Source organism: Carassius gibelio, chromosome B4, assembly GCF_023724105.1.
Source record: "Carassius gibelio isolate Cgi1373 ecotype wild population from Czech Republic chromosome B4, carGib1.2-hapl.c, whole genome shotgun sequence".
Lineage (NCBI taxonomy): Eukaryota > Metazoa > Chordata > Actinopteri > Cypriniformes > Cyprinidae > Carassius > Carassius gibelio.
Genome location: NC_068399.1, coordinates 27,125,111 through 27,144,985, shown reverse-complemented (window position 1 = coordinate 27,144,985; position 19,875 = coordinate 27,125,111). Strand labels below are relative to the sequence as shown.

General features: G+C 36.1%; 1 protein-coding gene and 1 long non-coding RNA gene across 4 annotated transcripts; one reads left to right on the top strand and one right to left on the bottom strand.

Moving 5' to 3' along the window:
• The first annotated feature begins 376 nt into the window (after window positions 1-376).
• On the top strand, window positions 377-16,232 carry LOC127956305 (parathyroid hormone-related protein-like). Of its 3 annotated transcripts, none has more exons than XM_052554146.1 (5): window positions 377-525; window positions 6,920-6,990; window positions 7,949-8,072; window positions 12,967-13,431; window positions 14,750-16,232. In XM_052554146.1, the coding sequence occupies exons 3-4, from the start codon at window positions 7,960-7,962 to the stop codon at window positions 13,406-13,408; spliced, it is 555 nt and encodes a 184-aa protein (XP_052410106.1). In that variant the 5' UTR covers window positions 377-525; window positions 6,920-6,990; window positions 7,949-7,959; the 3' UTR covers window positions 13,409-13,431; window positions 14,750-16,232. The 3 variants fall into 3 exon arrangements, with proteins under 3 accessions (XP_052410106.1, XP_052410108.1, XP_052410107.1); XM_052554148.1 differs by having other exon boundaries at window positions 6,920-6,994; XM_052554147.1 differs by lacking the exon at window positions 377-525 and having other exon boundaries at window positions 6,676-6,994.
• LOC127956306 (uncharacterized) lies at window positions 14,546-16,845 on the bottom strand. Its single transcript, XR_008153527.1, has 4 exons — window positions 16,698-16,845; window positions 16,563-16,628; window positions 16,040-16,172; window positions 14,546-14,776 (listed from the first exon to the last, which is right to left on the bottom strand). It is a non-coding gene; the product is annotated as an uncharacterized LOC127956306 (long non-coding RNA).
• Window positions 16,846-19,875: the final 3,030 nt, after the last annotated feature.

The window sequence follows — 19,875 nt, the reverse complement described above, 5'->3', positions numbered from 1 at the left end:
TCACACTTGAATTTTAAATGATAATATTAAAGCTCCTGAGAAAAGTTTAAGCGAGTGAAATAACAGTGTTGGGTATCGCCGTGTGCACCAGTGACGCGACGGGGCAAGTCTTCTGGGAAAGTGTGTGCCCCTGTGTGTGAAACACAAAAACTACAAATAAAAAAGTACTGTGGATAGCATGTGATTGTTTTGAGTTACTTTGGCATACGGTTGAAAATAAAACCCCACAACCCACACTTTATGTGTGTGTGTGTGTGTGTGTGTGTGTGTGTGAGGCGGTACTGTTGACTTCTCAGTGATGTCAGCAGCAGCTCTGAAGCTTGTATATATATATATATTGAATGATGCTGTGCTTCACAAGTAGCAGAGGAGCTCAGCGAGTCACTGTAGACTCAGCATCTCTCTCACCTGCCATCGGGACAAACTCAAGACCGATTTCAGGACAATAAACCCAAAGATTTCCAGCAGCAGAAGAAATATCCTTATGGATTGTTAGGGAGACTTTGTGGACTGCCATCTGAATCAGTGAGTATTTTGTATTTTAATGCAGTGTGTTTGTGGAATATTAACACTTTGTTTTCTTTTAGTTATGTGTTTTTCCAGATGAATGTCTTATTGTTGTGATATTTCTCATTTATAGCTCAAGAAACTTGAAGTTCTCACAGTTTATCTGCTTTACTTTGTAGTATCTTAATTAGTTACTAAATCAAAATCACTTAGGATCACATAAGGCACTAACTTTACGTTTTTTCCTCTTCTGACTGCAGTTTGATCTTGTTAAAGAATCAGTTTGGTCTCAGTTGATTAGATGATTGCTCACTTTCTCAGGAGAAACATCTGAGGAGCAGGAGACTCCAGCAAATGTACTGAGATATTAAAGAGAGAGATCTCTTCAGTGAGTTTGTCAGATTTCTGATGAAGCATGTGTGAATCCTAATGAAGAGCTTCTCTCTGAACTGAAGACAGTATGGTGTTGTTGTTGTGTGTTTGAGATGGGTTGCGATAGAGATGACAGTAAATCAGCGCTGTCTGAGAGCAGATCAGATCAGATCTCGATGAAGCTGAAGATGAAGTCATTTGTTGTAGCTCTCTGGATCTTCATGTTCTGGCAGATGTGTTTGAGTGAGTCAATGCAACACATTATTTTGCAATAACAGAATTCAGTTTTCATATGAAGAGTCATGTCAAGCTTCATAGAAGAGATGGGATATCCTTAATATTCCAGATATTTCTCCTGAGATTAGATACAAAACCAATTTGCATGCCTTTAATATAAGGAAACGTCATGATTGCATATATTCCATTTGTTGTTATTAACAATATATTAAATGCATAAAAACTTTCATTATGTCCAGATTTCCAAATTAGAGACTCATAATCATATTCAGATCAAGCGTCTTCATTAAAGTAGCTTCAGTTCTCTGTAATCTCAAGAAATAAACTCTGCTTACTACTTAAAAAAAAGAGATGCATTAATGTGACAAAAAGGGTTTTCAGCTGGACGTTCTGTTCTGCGCGGATCTGAATCGTAAAGTAAATGGTGTGATATAATACTTGATGACTTCTGGAGAGAATCTGAGCGAAGTCCATGGAAAAGCAGCCAAGACGCTTCGGGTTACTGAATGTGACTTTATTCTGGGATGAAGAACATAGGTTTTTAACCCGTAAACCCGTCCCACGCTCGCTCTCTGAGCCTTTAATACTTAGTTCGATTGATCGGAATGAAACTTAAAGGGACAGTTCACCCAAAAATGAAAATTCTGTCATTTACTTTCCCTAAAATTGTTCCAAACATGTATTTATTACTTTCATCTGTTGAACACAAATAAGATATCTTAAAGAAGGCTGCTGAGCAAATGGTACCCATTGACTTCCATAGTGTGGGATAAAAGCATTATGTAAGTCAATGGCTACCATCAACCTAAAGGTATCGATTGCCCAAAAATGAAAATTCTGTCACTTGCTTGCCCCCAATTTGCTCCAAACCTGTATTAATTTCTTTCATCTGTTAAACACAAAGGAAGATATTTTTAACGGTACCCACTGACTTCTATATTATGAAGAAAAGTACAATGGAAGTCAATGGCTACCGCCCACCTACAATCTCCAAACATCTGTGTGTGCGTGTGTGTGTGTGTGTGTGTGTGTGAGAGAGTGTGTGTGTTCTGCAGAAAAAAAACCAGATATAAAAGTTTGGAACAAATTAAAAGTGAGTAAAAATAGACATAATTTTCATTTTTGGGTGGACTGTCTCTTTAAGACCAGCATCTATAAGACATGTGTTATGTCATGCACATCAGAGCAATTAATTGCTCATAATAAGATGCATTAAGATTTAGATCTTCGAAAGACTTTGAAAGAACATCTGGAGACAGATTCTGTGGAGTCTGTAAATAATGGCCGTATTCTCGTTTCGCTCCTGTGCTAGTGTTCAACAGACAATACAGAATCTGATAAAGCTGTTCCAATAAAACGTCCATGGCTTCGTACAGAGATTAGACGATGTGAGAGAGAGAGGGAGAGACGGAGGAAAAAAGCAGTAAGATTAAAAGTGAACACTAGTTTTGTGTTTGCCGCTCGCTGCCAGAAGCCAGTAATTTTGGATGAATCTAAAACAGCTTTCCTGGCTCTGTCCCCACTTCACGCCTCCTGCCAGGAAAGACTTTTTTCACCTGTTTATGTGCAGGTAAAGTATACTCTACAGAGTGCCCCCGAATGAGGTCTTTTTTTCCTTAACTTAACACGAAACCCTTATATTAATGTGTGTGTGTGTGTGTGTGGACCACAGGGGCTGAAACAGGTAGAAAAGACCCGTGTGACTGCATGTAAACAGTAACTTCTGACATACCTGTAAAATACGAGACTCTGCGTGCTATATTACACTACCCTGTGTGAATCAGCCAGTGACAGACGCGCACCTCATCAGACACTCATAATTAAACTGATTTTTATATTGTTTGCTTCAAAGAGAGAACCGAACTGCCTTGAGTTAAATGATGTAAGAAGTTTGGTCAAAATCGGTTGTGTTTGCCAGCATTAGTAAACACAAACACATTTGTGTGCACTGTTTTGTGTTTAGTTTGTTTTGCAAAACACATCTGTAGCTAATTTTTACATTTAAAAAAGTACATTTTCCTACATAACGTTTCGTCTGTTTGCATCCTGTATTCTGATGAATTTCTGAGCAAACATCGAAGAGACATTCAAAAGTAGGGCAGGACTTGACCTCATCTGTTATAGAACTGATTGGCTCATGGAAAAGTGGGCGTGGCCAGAGGGGCGGAGACTGATGACATCAGCAAACAAGGAACGTCCTTTCAGAGGCATCTTTGATAATGATTATGAAGACAAACTTTTTAATATATATTGTGGGCTAATGACTGAGAATGAGGCTATTAAAATGTATTAAGTAAATAGAACTGCTTTGGATTTCATCTTGAGTTGAGAATCAGGTATCAGGTATGCACTGCCTTTTTTTAATAAAACAAACATATTTTTATTGTCTGCTAAATGCATGAAGTCATTTAAAGTCAACATAAATTTAACATTTTGGTTAAATTCCTGAAATAAGCTAAAGATATTTTCACTTTTCATTCTATGATATAAAGTCCATCAGTAATGCCCCATTGTTTTTTAAGCTTTTGCTTGTCTCGTAAAGGTAGCTTCATGAAACTATAGACAAAACAAAAACATATTCTAAGAATGTTTTACCAACGTTCCCATATAGTTATAAAAACGTTCTCCTGAATGTTCTCTGGACATTTAAAACGCACAGTGTTTAAAAGTTTTCAAAAGTTTCTTGTTGGTGACACATTCCATTCCGTTCAAACATTTTTGGAATGTTCCCTGAACATTCCGAAACAAGAAGTTACATTTAAAAAGTGTCACACAAACTAATTTAAACTAAAGTATAAATAGTGTTTCAATTTTGAAAACATTTTTAAAGACAGGATAACTTTAACTTGAATGTTTTTAACTTTAAGAGAAGCAAACTTATTTGTTTACTAGTCCCAAATAGCACACTATGTATTCATGCACTATGTGCTTATCCACTATGTACCATGTAGTGTATGAATTATATAAGGTTATTTGTCATTAATAATCAGAGTCTGTTTTTGGGCTTCAAAATACAAAAAGCCAATGGAAAAATCCAACTGAGGTTTTGTTGTTTTCCGAGCTGGCCTACACTCGCTGCTCTATTTGTTCTGATCACTTGTAAGTGAATAAATGGTAAATTAGCACGAGGATGTGAGAACTGTGGTTGATTGAATTAATGAGATAAGGATAGAGAGAGACAGAGACGAGAAGAGGCTCGTTCTGGATGAGTAACACACCGAACACATCACGGGAGGAATTCTTTGAGTCTGTGGGCAGGATGAACACTAATGTAAAAGACAGCTGTGAAGATCAATTAATCTGCAGAGAAGCTGTAATGAGTCACCCTTCTGGGAAAGAGGACGCCCGATGAGTGCAGATGTGACAGGCGGATGGACCTTTGAGTTAACACCTAAAAACTGCCAGCGTCCACAGACGAAAATAGCACACCAATTCATTTAGAGTGATATTAATAAATACAGACCTCTTTAACCATACTCCAAAAAGTAATCATTTGCATTCATCTCGTGTCATTCTAAACCCATTTGGCCGGAAATTAATTAAATTGTTTTTGTGATAGACGTGAAACTTGACGTGATGCGTCTTGATTTGCAAAGTTTGAAGATCACACACGAATCAGTGATATTTTAGTTTGTTAATATGTTTGATTAGATTTTATTCTTATATTTTTGTGTTTTGGCTTTAATTTTAGTTCAAATTTTATTAACTTTGTTCTCTGTTTTTGTCATTTTTAGTTGTTTATATATTTTTGTTTACATATGTCCATAAAGCATTTATTCTTTTTTTCTTTTTTGTAATTTAAATTAAAATAAACAAAAACGAGACGTGTTGTCTTTGCTGAAATAAAATAAATTCAAATTAAATTTTTTACATTTTTTATTTATATAGATTAATTTTTTTAATTAAAAAAAAAACTTTAAAAACTTTTCTATCATTATATTTTATTTCATGTAATGCTTTTTCATGGCTTTACTGTTGGAGGAAGTCCAATTACGTTATTAAATGTATTGAAAATATCCCAATCCTGCATCAGATCTCAATACTCATGGATAATTGCTGCTTCTTTTATGAGCTTCTCATATTACACATTAATAATTAAACTAGGAAAATAAAATAACAGTAAATGGTTGATGGGATCCATTGACTTCCATAAGAATATCTTCTTATGTGTTCAACAGAAGATAGAAACTCACACAGGTTTGATTTTTGGGTCATGTTTGGCTGAGCTCTCGCTTTGGTCTTCCTCATCTAACCTGTTAAACCTGAGAACTCTGAATGGAAAACTCAGAGAAGAAGTCACTGAAGGAGTCGAGACCTTCATGTGTTTCTGATCTGGTCCGTCAGGGGCCAAAATATCCACCGTCACACATATACATTTTATAAAAAACGAAGTTATGTGCAAGAAAGAATGTACAGCTCCAGAAATCTGCTGACTGACAGGTGCTAACAGCCGGCCAAAACAAGAGATCAGGGAGTGCGGAAAATGTCTTTCCCTACAAGACACGTGTTTCTGAAATCTGGCACCGAAAGGCCAACGATAGCCTTCAGTTAGTGTTCAACACACACACACACACACACACCTGCACCCGATGTCAAACTACATCACCTGAGGAGATTTACAGCACACACGACTTCACATGAAATGTCAGCTGACTCAGGAAAAAAGCACAAAGGAGATCACAAACCTAGAGTTATTGCGTAATTGTTTATCAGTAGACTAAAGATTCGAACTAAACTGAAAAAAAGTTTTGGTGCAGGATTTCTTTGAAAAATTTTCACTCAGAAATTTGCTAGTAAATTTAACCAATAAGTAACACTGAAATTTTGCAGTTGTTAGACTGAAAAAGTATAATACTGCAACAATATTTTGCTTTTATTTAAAAAATAATATATATATATATATATATATATATATATATATATATATATATATATATATATATATATATATATATATATATATATATATATATATACATTGCTCAATAGTGATTTCTAGTGGATATAAGTTTGAAACAAGAACCTTTTTTCCTTCAAAACAAGGGTGTGTTTATTTGATCAAAATACAGTAAAAACAGTAAAATTGTGAAAATTATTACAATTTAAAATAGCTGCTTTCTATGTCAAAATATTCTAAGATGTAATTTATTCCTGTGATCAAAGTTGAATTTTCATCATCATTCCTCCAGTCTCCACTGCAGCATGAACCTTCAGGATTCATCCATCAACCCAAAAGTCGTTTGAGATTATGCTGGCGTTTATGAAGTAAAACATACTTTACGAATAACATCTGCAAATCTTTTTTGATTTAGAAAATAACTGCCTGTTTCTTTATCTATTGATGAGAACTTATGACTGAAGTAAGTGCATGTGATTTGGATTCTGTTCTGAGAAAATGGCCTGGTTTCTCCAGAAATCTTTCCTGTCTCTCTCGAGTAAACAGAAGAGTTGACTCCTTATATACGGGCTGAGTCTTTGTTAGGACTCCCCTCTCCTCCCACTGGCTGTTTTACCTCTCCTCTCTCTCCTCCCTCTCTCTCTTTCTCTCTCAACCTGCATAGACAGTTCTGAAACTTTCCCATCACAGTGTTGGTGGGTTCATCTGACTCCTCTATAACAGAGCGGAGTCAGTCAGTGTGGGACAGACCACCTGGAAACACACACTCGTCCACCTCACGCTGGATTCCCGTTTGCTGTGGTCTGCTTACTCCAGACGAGATCATCTCAGAGAAAGTGAAGGACGTAATGCTGGAGCACGCGTTCACCTGGACTCATTGATTTGTTTGTTTGTGTTTGATCGCAGCCTGGAAACTTTGAGGAGAAACTTTGCGCTCTGTCTGACGGGACAGAAGAGACGGAGACACAGGCATCATTGTGAGTATGTTTCTCTCCTGTTGCTCATCATGGGCTTTTGTTGTGGCTCAGAGGACTTGCTGGAATTCGGCTTTTCTCTCCAACATGTTGAACTGGTTTAAGTTCTTCTTCAGCATGGGGTGGGAAAAAACGCTCCTACAAATAAAGCTTCTTTATTGGCATTGATGGGTCCATGGAGAGCATTCATGTTCTTTATAGAAGAAAAAAGTTGTTTTTTATACCCTCTGGTTCTCTTTAGTAATTTTTTGACCAAAAGTTTTTATGCTTTAAAAAAAAAAAAAGTTTGCTATCTTGGTTTTTGGCACTTGCTATGAGAACAAGTACACAAAAGTCATATACATGATTTCGAAAAAGGTTAAATGGTCCACCTCGCAGTCAAAAAGGTCTGCACTGGAAATTAAACGAATTTCACCTAGTGGAATCGTTTGGTAGTGCGCCCCGAGATATATCTCACTGAAAGCTCATTTTTTAAGATATCAATATTAAATGCGGAACACAACTTGTTTAGATTCATGGCTTTGATTTTCTCACCATTTTTGGGAAATACATAATTCAAATTAATTTTGAAAATAGTATTTTTATAAGTTTTTTATAATGAGCAGCTATAACTTTTTTTCATTTTTTTTAAAAAATTTTTTCCACCTTAGCAATAACTGCCAAGTGTCTTCGTTAAAAACACACCAAGCGTAAGATTTACGACTGTTTATGTCGGAACTTTACTTTTCGGGTCTTACTGCTCAAAAAGTAATAAAGAAACTATCATTTTTGAACGCCATGTGAGGAGCGCCAGACGGTTCACGGAAAGATTCAGACAGAAATGGTTCTTCTGTAACAGAAACCTTTATTTCTAAGTGTGTTTAGTCATTTATAGTCTGCACTGTATGATTGAACAATTTCACCAAGAGTGAGCTAAATGACATATAACAGATGTGTGTGTGTGTGTGTGTGTGTGTCTCAGGTCCAGCGAGGATGAGGACGTTGTGCTCTAGAAGGGTTCTGCAGCGGTGGTTCTTTGCTCTCTTCTTACTGTGTTCTCCTGTTCCTCACCACGGAAGGCCCGTCGATGCCCTCAGCAGCCGAATGTAAGTGTCTGTGCTCATTTTTAGGGGCTTTTAACCACCAACATGATTTTCTAAAACATAAATGTTCCTGTTGCTCTTAGAGTTAGTGATTTGAACAGACCTCGAACTCTGAGTGACATGTGTCTTTTTGAAGAGAAGTCTTTTACTTACATGGCATTTTATGCAATACTGTTTCAAAGCAGCTTTGCAGGAATAAGCAGGAAAATATCTGCTTATGTTCCCAAATCAATCAGTTATGAAACAAATTCAGATTCTAAGACAATAGTGTCACTTATTCAACTTTAGTTCAATGTTGATTCAGATTAGTTCAATAATTGATTCAGTTTAGTAAATTAAAATTCGCTTTAAAATCGCTCAGGGTCATTATTCAACCCAATTCAGGGTCATTAATTCAATTAATTCTCAGTTTATATAAAAGTGTTGATTCAATACGGTTCAATAACAGTGTTAGTCTTGCATGAAATAAATTCAATTTCAGAAAACAATAGTTTCATTATTCAGTAGTTTCAATGCTAGTTTAATTAAGTTCAATAACAGTGTCAATGTAGCATAATTGATCACTAATGAAACAAACAAAGGCATAATTCAGCTCAATGAAGTCCAGCGTTAAAAAATCTGCATCAATGTTGTACAATTATTATAGTATAGTTATTCAATTCAGTTTAGTTGATTCAGTTCACTTCAATATTCAATAATAGCGCGACGTGATCAAACGTCTGATTTTTTTCATGAATCGGGTAGAAATGTAACTTATTTAAGCTTTTCTAGAGACCAGATTCTCACAGGATGGACTCTTTTCATGCCAACTGAGAAATTGCATTGCATTGCATGTTCTGAAGCGAATGTATAGATCTAGTGATTGTTGTTGTGTGTTTGCGTTTGGCTGGAAAATGCTCAGGTTTGTCGATCGTGCCGGGAGGTGTTTTGATAGTGTGCGCCCACCTGCGTGTTTGCTCAGGGGTCGAGGGCGAGCGGGACGCGGGGCTCCTGGGAGCCACCTGCTGCACACACAGACATGCTTTTGTGACAGACGCTGTCCTCTGATAGCGAGGCGCTCGATGGAGGCGTAGAGCGAGAGAGAGATTGCTGATGCAGTCCAAGTCAAACGGGCCTCTCCCACTGGAGTATATTATGCAGAGCCGAGCAAACGCGCTTTTATGTCCTGTGAACCCCTCAGCAGGGCCCAGAATGCAAAACATGCTTCCACAGAGCTTTGGAAAGCCGCGCTCCCCCCGCTGTCAGCGATCCGCATTCGCCTGCCAGGACCTCCCTAACTTCATATCAGCTTTTAATGATGTGAGCGTGTGGGTCTGTGAGACATCGTTCGCCCGTCGTCTGCTGGTTGTTGTGCAGACTGTGCCAGAGACACACACACTTTGCTTTGATCAACATGCAAGGACTGTAACGTTTTGTGCATGCTTGGGTGGGTTTACTTTAAAAACGTTATATACATGCAAAAATAATATCTGCATCAGCTAAAATGAATGCATTAAAATGCAAATCCAAAAAGCTTCTATTTGGAGTTAAATTAGTTGCTTTATATAAATGCAATAAACTCTTTTAGACCTCTAGGGTGATTTGAGACACTAATGCAATGACTGTGACGTCAAAGCATCTTTTTTGGGTTTCCTTCAGAAACATTTGCTATATACACATAAAAATAAAAATGTTTTAATAATGCGATGCAATGTCACTGATTTAAATGTGCATTGAAAGCATTAGGTAAAATGAATAAATTAAAATTAAAATATAAATAAAATTAAATAGTTATATAAATGCAACCTGCACTTTGGTTTTGATCTTGTAGGCTGATTTGAGAAACTGTCATGTGTTGTGCACATTATAGCATGTTTTTGTGCATTTGCATTAGAAACGGTTACTTTGTGCACGTAAAAATATTCAAGAAGAAAGCAAATTCTGCATTGCAATGCAACGTCCATAGTCTGTTGTTTGTCTTTATTTATTAATCTAGATAAATGTATATTTATATTAGTACATAGTAAGTTGTTTTAAATAATAATAAGATTTTAAAGGGCAGCCACACACCATTAAATAGACGATGAATTAGACATTAAAACTATTATTCACATCATTCAACCGCTGCTGTATAAAATGAGATGAAGTGTGTGATTGCTACTGTAATTCATCAAAAATACACCAGGTTTAAAAACACAAGATGATTTCTAATCCGCAAGCAGGTAAATATGAATGAGTTAGTGAGCGTAACGGGGTTAAGCCTTAAGTTCTGTGAGATTTGATGAGTTTTTGGCCTGATTAAACCTCTCCTAGGATGAGCTGCACTTTGTTCGAAGGGCAGAGTATTGTATAAATCCAGCCGGTGGCCAAACAACACAAGTTCCTCTTTCAGCAGCGCTCTCTTTAGCGCTTTGATCGCACGGCACATCACAAAGGGCGTTCACCCTTTATAACTAGCTAATGCTGACAAGTCCAGGACAATGCCTCCTACTGGAGTTTGAGTTGAACCCGAGCCAGCCGAGTCTGTGAAGATGAAACACACGGAGCCGGAGATCTTTCAGACCGCATGCATCGCAGATGAGGGGGAACGCTCTCTCTCTCTCTCTCTCTCTCTCTCGGCCTGTTGTTTTAATTAAAGCAGCACAAAGCAGCAATTATCTTCAGGTATGCTAAAAAGAAACAGCTGGAAGGATGCCACGCTGCGAGTTTCTCTCCCGCTTCATCGTCAACTGAAACGAGCGCAAGCGAAAACAAAAGAGCTTTTGTGCATTCACCAAACCTGTTTGACAAACATAATTCGATAGATAGAAAGATTTCTCCTCATTGCCTGCAGACGCTCAGAATCTGGCGTTTGGGCATTCATGGGAAAGGTTTGCTCTCTCAGGACGTTCCTCGCTCGTAAATCTGTCCCGGTACATTAAGAAAATAATACGAGGTGACAGAGGAGAGGAGAACACGAGCTGCCAGGAGGCACAGTGTTATTTAGGAGCCACCGGAGAGGAATAAAGACACTTTCCAAAGAAAGGAAAACTCATCGTTCCATGGCCTGGCAAGCCATGATCTCACGGATCGGTTTAACCAGCCTGGAAACAAGGGCTGTTTGTGTGTGGCGCTTCAGATGCTCCAGAAGATGAAGAACAGAGCATCATCTATCTGTGAGAAGAACACGGACACACAATCACATGATGCTCCGCTCAAAATAGTAGTATTAGTATTAGTTATTGCAGCATAGTCATCATTCCAAAGGGAAAATCTTTAGTATAATCCATATATGAATGATGCTGTTCACAGTTTGCTGTGTTAAGTGTGTCCTGGTGTGACCAGGGTTTGATGCTCTCTGCTGCCCCCTTGTGTTCACGCCGTGCGTTTGAACCCGAGCCATATTCAACCAGCACTGAATTATGCTTTACTTTGGCTGTGAGATATGTGTAATTGTTTCAAGACATTTGGACGGAGCCGAGCACTCAGAAGTGCACACGGTAGCAGAGAGCCGGGACGGACCTTAAAGCCGAGACACAATGGCACCATTAATTTGAGTGCTTCGTTTCATCCGCTCGACCTGTGATTATTGGCTGTTGCTGCTTTCGGATCGTGTCAGGTTTGATGTAGTATGTTTAAAAGTGGAGGCGCGTCAGAAGGAGCTTCACATCAGCACTCCTGCTGGTTTGTTTGGGTTTGATGCAGGGTCTGGAAACGGGCACCAGAGAGGTGTTGGATGAGGGCCAGACCTTCTCAAACCCCCTGGATTTCACTAAAAACACACTGAACAGGGGCCACGGACTGGATTTAAGTTAAAGGCACTGTGTGTGTGTGTAGAGCCAATAAGATTGCAGCAAACAGAATAAATTATAGAAGAGACACGCTCATTGATCTGAGGCAACTGTGACTTACACACAACCTCGGTTAGTGATGCTGAGGTCACGGGTTCAAACGCAGTGAAGTTCAGCGAGTTCCAGACTGACTGCGTGAAACCACTTTATTACTGTGACCCTGATCAGTTTATAGTAAAAAGAACGATAAATGTACTTTATAAACTAAATTTTACAAGCTATTAAGAACTGATTCAGTGAAATATGTCTATTTAAATGTATTTTCCTCCTTTAATGTCAATTTTCTTTTAATTGTTAGGCACTAAATCTTATGCATTACAGAATAAAGAATTTCCATTTTTAATTTGAAAAATACACTTATATGCAATATGTAAACGTATATGCATATGTGTGTTTGTGTATATATATATATATATATACATACATATATATATATATATATATATATATATATATATATATATATATATTATATTTTTCTCCCTTTATTTAACATTTTATTCTATTTTTATTTACTTTTTAAATCAACTAACATGTATTTTATATATTTTATTTTTATAAAATTTTATATAATATATATTTACTTTTTATTATTATATGTTTCTCCCTTTATCTAACATTTTATTCTATTTTTTATTTACTTTTTAAATCAACTAACATGTATTTTATATATTTTATTTTTATAAAATTTTATATAATATATATTTACTTTTTATTATTATATTTTATTATATGTGTGTATATATATATATATATATATATATATATATATATATATATATATATATATATATTTATTTATTTATTTTTGTGAACTGTAATGTATTTTTATTCATATGTATATATATTTGTTATTTTTATTATCATATTTTATTACTTTATTTTATATCATATATAATTACCTCTAAGAGAAACTGGGTTTTTATTTAATTGGGAGTTGATTGGATTGTGAAAAAGTGGGCATTGCAATTTAAAACTGAGGGTGAAATCAATCAAGAAGCAAAGCTTGTGTTTATTGCAAAGACTGATGTTTTTTCTTGTATGGAGCTGTGTGTGATTGAGTTGTCAAATGCCATTCTGTGTTTCAGGAGGCGTTCGGTGACTCACGCTCAGCTGATGCATGATAAGGGCCGGACGCTGCAGGACTTCAAGAGGCGCTTGTGGCTCCAGGAGCTGCTGCATGTAGTTCACACGGCCGAGATCCGGGACGTCCCGCAGCCCAGAGGAGGTGTGGCCAGCAGCGGAGGGGGCGGCGGCCTCACGGTTGCCATTCCAATGGGAGTGGGCGTGTCCATAGGAATGGGAACCGCCCACCCCAAACCAGCTGGAGGCACCAAGAACCTGCCGATCAGCTTCCGTCTGGAGGACGAGGAGGGAACCAACCTCCCGCAGGAAACCAACAAGTCCCAGACGTACAAGGAGAGCATGCTGAAGACCATCGGCAAGAGGAAGAAGAAAGGCCGAGCGGGGAAGAGGAGGGAGGGAGAGAAGAGGAAGAGGAGGGCTCGATCGCTCCTGGACCAGCACTAAAACACTGTCAGTCTCTGACAACGGTGAATCCTCTCAAACTATTATAACGATTGTATTTTTCTGAAATCGTTTTGATAGCATGTTTTCATTTTGATATTATTTAAATTTGAGATAAATGCTTTGAGATATTTTTGTACAATTTTTTTGTATTAAAGCAGTTAGATTTACATGAAATACATTTAATAAAACTAAACATAAAAAAATAAACAGAAGTAACTTACTAGAAAAAAAATAGTTTTTTGACTAATCTTATGCATTTGTTGCAGGATTATTATAGCTATAACAAAAAAAGCTATAACAAAAAAAAAAATACTTTTGTTTGTCAGATATTTTTGATTAGGGTTAGGGTAAACTAAAACTCATAAATACAATTATTAAAACCTATATCATTTTTTGAAATAACATAAAGAAAAATACATCACAACAAAATTACTAAAACCTTTACGAACACAGAAAATATACAAGAAATCTAATTAAAAAAATTACAAAACCTATAATACTATATAAAATAAATTAAAAATAAAATAAGATTATTAATTTTTTTACTTGGAATAAAAAACATGAACTGAAATAAAACAAAATAAAATAAAAATACATGATTAGCATTTCTAATTTAGTATTATTTGAAGTACTAAAAAAACAAAACTAAAAAACTAAAATCAATTAATAAAAAAATTATAAAATATACAGACATTTAAAATACTATATCAAATAAATTACAAATAAAATAAGATAACATTGACCAAAACTAAAAGAAATTATAACTTGAAATAAAATAAACATGAACTGAAATAACATAAAATAAATATACATATAACATTTCTAATTTAGCATTATTTGAAGTACTAAAAAAGTTAAACTAAAAATTAATGAATAAAAAAAAATATATAGACATTTAAAATACTATATCAAATAAAAAAATAAATAAATAACATTAACTAAAACAACAAAATAATTGTTTTTACTTGGAATAAAATAAACATGAACCGAAATAAAATACAATAAAATACATATACATGATTAACATTTCTAATTTAGTATTATTTGAAGTACTAAAAAACTAAAACTAAAAAACTAAAATTAATTAATAAAAATATGTAGACATTAAAAATACATGAGGAAACGACTCAACAAAATTACTAACACTTTAACTAAAATACTAAAAATGATAACAGAATTTTTTTTTTTATCTAATTCAAAATATGAACAAAACCTATACAATTATATATCCGTGATACATAACAGAGATCTTAAATGAGAGAAAACATACTTTCAATTTAGATGAAAAGTGTTGAAGTGAACTCATTTTAAATCAATGCCATTTTCTTTTTTCTCTTTCAGATCCGTGAGGACATTCGAAATGTTCATCTAAAAGAGATAGGAAAATATTTATTGTCTGTAAATATTCTTAATGCACCCGAACAATGACAAAGACAACTAACGATACTGCTAAAGCATTATTACAGCTCCACGGAGACACACATTTGGATCCTTGTGAATACCTTGCTTTGTTTCTTTTTCGTTTTCCTCTTTATTCTTCTTTTAGGACTATGCCTCTATTACGGTGTCAGAATTCCTGTAATTTATTTTGTTTGAATGGTGTATTTATTTTGTAAAGGTATCAAGGTGCTGCTGACCTTCTATATTTTTGTACTATAATGCACTTTAGATATATAAATATAGAAATATATACAAGTCATTTTGTTAATGGACGTATTTTGTGGTTGAATTGAATGAAGAAGACTATAGTCACGCTTGTGTTTGCCAACTTTCTGATTCGTTGTATGTTCAACAGCTTTGGTATCCATGTTTCTGTGAGTCTGTTCCGAAACCTAGTGAGCTGCCTAACTAGGGAGCATAGATTCATTCACTATTCATTCACTACAATACGAGACTAGCTTTTCTTGTGCAATTCACAGATACTACAATCACAGAATGCATTATGAAAGGCTCGCTGAAAACATTCAAAAACATTCAAAAACATTTTCAAAGCCTAAAATTAAGATTTGAATTGCGTATAAAATTTCCATCCATTGTTACACATACATATATATATATATATATTTATGTATTTGTATTTTTTATTGAAGATGATGGATTAAATATGATGCTTGTTTCATCCAGGGGATTAAAAAAATGGTAATTTTAGTCTCAAACTTTTTTTCTTGCAATGAGTTATTTTTTAAAAGAATTGCATGAAAAGAAATCTGAATTGTGAGATAAAAAAAAAGTCAGTTACCTTTATTTTTTATTATGTGGTGACAAAAAAACTGAATTGCGAAATGTAAACTCAAAATCAGAAAAAAATCAGAATCTGAGATTTCTATATCTTCCAGTTCTCTTTTTTCTCTCTCAAAATTACAAGTTTATGACTCACAAAAAAGTACATATTGTAAGCTAAAAAGTCACCTTTTTTATTTATTTATTTTTTAATCCCGTGGCAGAAACAAGTTTCCACAGAATGAAGAGAAATAAATATATTTAATGCAATGCAAGTACCCAATAGTGATTCTCCTGCACTTCACTGTTTTTGTGGTGCACAGAGTTTCTGTTTAAATGAGGATGCTGCTCACTAGGTTTTGGAGCTGCGCTTTTGTATATGTGTTTATTTTGGGTTTCTTTGCTGCTGACCTGAACGAGCCCCACATCCTCATCCTCATCATCCTCATCATCCTCGTATCAGCCTCGAGGTCCTCCCTTCAAATCCGCAGAAGCATCTGTACACGACCAGCACACGTTATAGAAGGACTCTTGTTGTTTTGCACTGAGAGAGAGAGAAAAAAGCCCTGTACTGAATGAATTAAACATCTGACTATTTCCTGCAGTGTGTGGGATATTTGATTGTGTGTGTGTGTGTGTGTATGTGTGTGTGAGCGAACAATGAAAGCTCTAGCCGGGCGTTTGGCTCTCTTTCGTTCACTTGCGTCTGATGTTGCTCCCGTGCAGACAGGAAAACCATTCCACAGGGAAGCGGAGTCAAAAATGTGTGGAAAAGTCTTCTGGAAATCAGGCTGTAATGAATGGACAGCGTTTGAACTGCAGTCCATCCGCTCGCCCATTGATTTTTAGAGTTGTGTTGAAATACAAATTGCTGATTAAGGCCAGAAGCACTTTGTGTGAGCACGCGAACACTTGGCGGTCATCTTAAACGCACTTATGTGTGTTCTTCTTGGGCGTCTGTCAGCAGCAAACTCTAGTCCTCGAGGGGGCGATAGAGCTCCTGCAAATAATTATGGGTTATTTTTCAGGTAGCTCCTATAAACATGTCAGCAGATTCACTTTAACTTACTTGTATGGCAAGATTGTCTTCAGACTCTAATGTGACAGTGGCTGATCTGAAAGAAAACTGACAGTAAAAGTCACTTTAAGGCATTCAGTCGTTACTAAAAATTCAGTGCATGAAGTTGTGTTATATAATCGTGGTTTGTTAGTACTTAAGCACACTCAGGCCTAATTCACAAAACATGAATTTCTCCAAACGGAATAAAAAAAAAAGTAGCAAAATAAATATTATTCAAAATTACATAATATAAATATACTTATTTTTATACTTATTTAATTATTTACAAACACACGGAGGCCCATAAAAAACATTTCTTAAGTATATATGCATTAAAAAAATATATTTAATTTATTTATATCAGTGTTTCGTTTATTTATAATATTGAATTGATGCATATGGAAGCCCACAAAAGCCATGCATTTGTAGACTTTTTCAAGTGATATGCATATTACAAAATCTATTTTATCTTATACAACATATATATATATATATATATATATATATATATATATATATATATATATTTATTTCCAAACATACACAATTCCATAATAGCCATGCATCTGTATCTGCCTTTTCTCAAGGTAAATTCATTAGAAATATATTATATTTTAGTTCATTTGTTTCAAAACATATGGAAGCCCAAAAAAACATGCATTTGTCTCTATAACTTCTGTCAAGTCATATGCATTAAACATATTTTATATTTTGAACATTTCTTTTTAAACACATGAAATTCCTGCACTTGTCTCTGGCTTCCTCTGAGTTTTTATGCATTGGTTTGCTAGTAGAAAAACCAGAGCTCCATTGCCCAAATCCCTCTCTCTCCAAGACACCAAAACCCAGAGCATCAACATTCAACTTTTCCATGGCAGAGGGGGGTCTTTGGCACTCGGCATGCTGGGAATTAATTCAATTTCTCTGACATTTATTTGTTTGCCTTTGATGAGAGTCACACAAGCAGCTTACAGCACTTAATGAAGGCTGAGATCAGCCATACGGATGGAGCTTCGCACTGCTGGGATTTACTTGCTTTCCAGCAGCTCTCATCTCACACAACTTTTACAGGCTACAAGAACTATTTGCTCATTTTGGGATCATTTCAGGATAACATACCAGCAGATTTTCCCCCTCAAAGGCTTCGTACACACATCAGTGCATCAGGAACGAGTCAGTAAAGTGACCCCCCTCAGATCTGATGAATTTAAAGCCATGTAAGAGCGCTGGGAACGTGGTACGGTGAGACCACACACACTAGACTGAATGACATTTATAATAAATCACACATCAGCTGCAAAGAAAATCTATCTGACGATCATATTAAAGCTCCAGATGATTCATTGTATTGCATCAGCAAAATAAAAATGGAGAGTAAATTTAAGCCTTTGCTAAAGTCTCCTACTTACCAATGTTTCTCCTCCAAAAGACCCCAATTACACACTTGTCCTCCAGTTTCAAAAGAGATCTCAACAATGTCTCATGATGCTCAGACCAGATTTGGCAGAATAACCATATATATATATATATATAATAACTCAAACATTTCTCATCAAACCAAATGATCTACGCTGGTTTCCATGTTGGCATATTTGGACTATTTTTAACTCACATTCGAGGTATGACTGTTGACTAATCTACTTTAATCCAATCATTATTTTTAAGTTTATGTCAAACATATAAGTCTCACTTCCTCTGGATCTGTTTTAGATGTATGGTGTTTTGTTTCCATTGAACATATAAAGTTTTCTAAAAGATTTCAGCTAAAACACTCGTAGGTGTGACATCACCTGCCGAAGTGGAGTATAGTTTCGAGTTTTGGTGCCTTTTGGTTCACCACAAGCCAAAACAAAAAAGCAGTTCGGCACAGCCATCATGGAAAATCACAAGGCGTCCTCAAAATCCGTTGGTCATGTCTGTCTTTTGAGCGTTTTCCAGTACAAAAATCCTGTAAATGACTAAACACACTCAGGCCGAGAACTCAATGAAGGAGCTGAGCTGATTTCAAAGGCTGTCGGCTGTATTTCAAACTAATAATCAGCTGTTGTGACAGGCCTCGGACGTTATTTCAGAGTTGGCAGGAATTCTGTGGAGGAAAGCAGGATAAATAATCAGCAGGGAATGAAAGCCCACCTGTAAAACACTATCAGCGTGTGGGAACGAGACGGAGAGAGAATGGAGCAATAATGGTGGAAAGTCTGAGTGGTTTTTTTGATGTTCTGCAAAGATGGTCAAACACACTTGAACACTAGAGTATAAAGAACGGACTTGCTTTTATCGAGTTGTTATTTAATTGACCTAATTACCGCGCTAACCAAACGGCCGATTTTCAAATTCAGCAGATTAGTTTTAACGTCAGCACTGGCTGCGGTTTTGGGCGGGAAGAAGAAACCATGCGTTTTCCCCGCGAAATGGATTGAACAATTACCTCTACCAACAGGGAAATCAATCAGGCCGCGAGCGTGGGAAACATCTGTAAAATTTAGGTCGGCGGCTGCTGCCGAGCCATGAAAATTACCCGGGATTATTGGTTCAGAGGATTTCCCGCGTCTACCTGCGCGCCACGATCCTATGAGGCGGGAAGCGTAGCGCCTTCACAGAAATGAAGTAGTGTGAGCCGATTGCTTTTCAACACGGCTCTGTGGATTGCGATGAAAAAGTTTTCCGTTTAAATAAACAAGAATGGGTTTATACCGACAGAGAAAGGGGAAAACGGGCTTTGGCTCACAGCAGCGTGTTTTAAAGCTGGGCTTCGAATCTCTTACAAACATTTTCATAGCAGTTAAAAGCAGTTCAAACAGAAGAAGGAAACGAGCTGCACCCCTCTGGATTTCCCTGAGTTTTTATGCATTACAGATTGTTATAGTCTGATTGTTGCTCTAATATGAGGAAAATACTACCCAACTCCAATCTGGGGGCTGTGTGAAAAATGTGAATAATAAAAAATATTTTAATCCACACAAAAAATGGCCTAAAGTAGATGCACAGGTCATTTTGAATCCTAAAATTGACTAAATTATATTTTATGATAATCATGATTAATTATATTAGGCCTACGTAAAGTGCTGCTGAAGTGGAGAGAAAAAAAACGCAGCCTTTGAACATAGACAAACAGATGCAGTAAAGATAAAGTGTAATAAAATAAAGACTTAAACGTTTATTTCTCCTCTCATTGGTTGGTGAACAG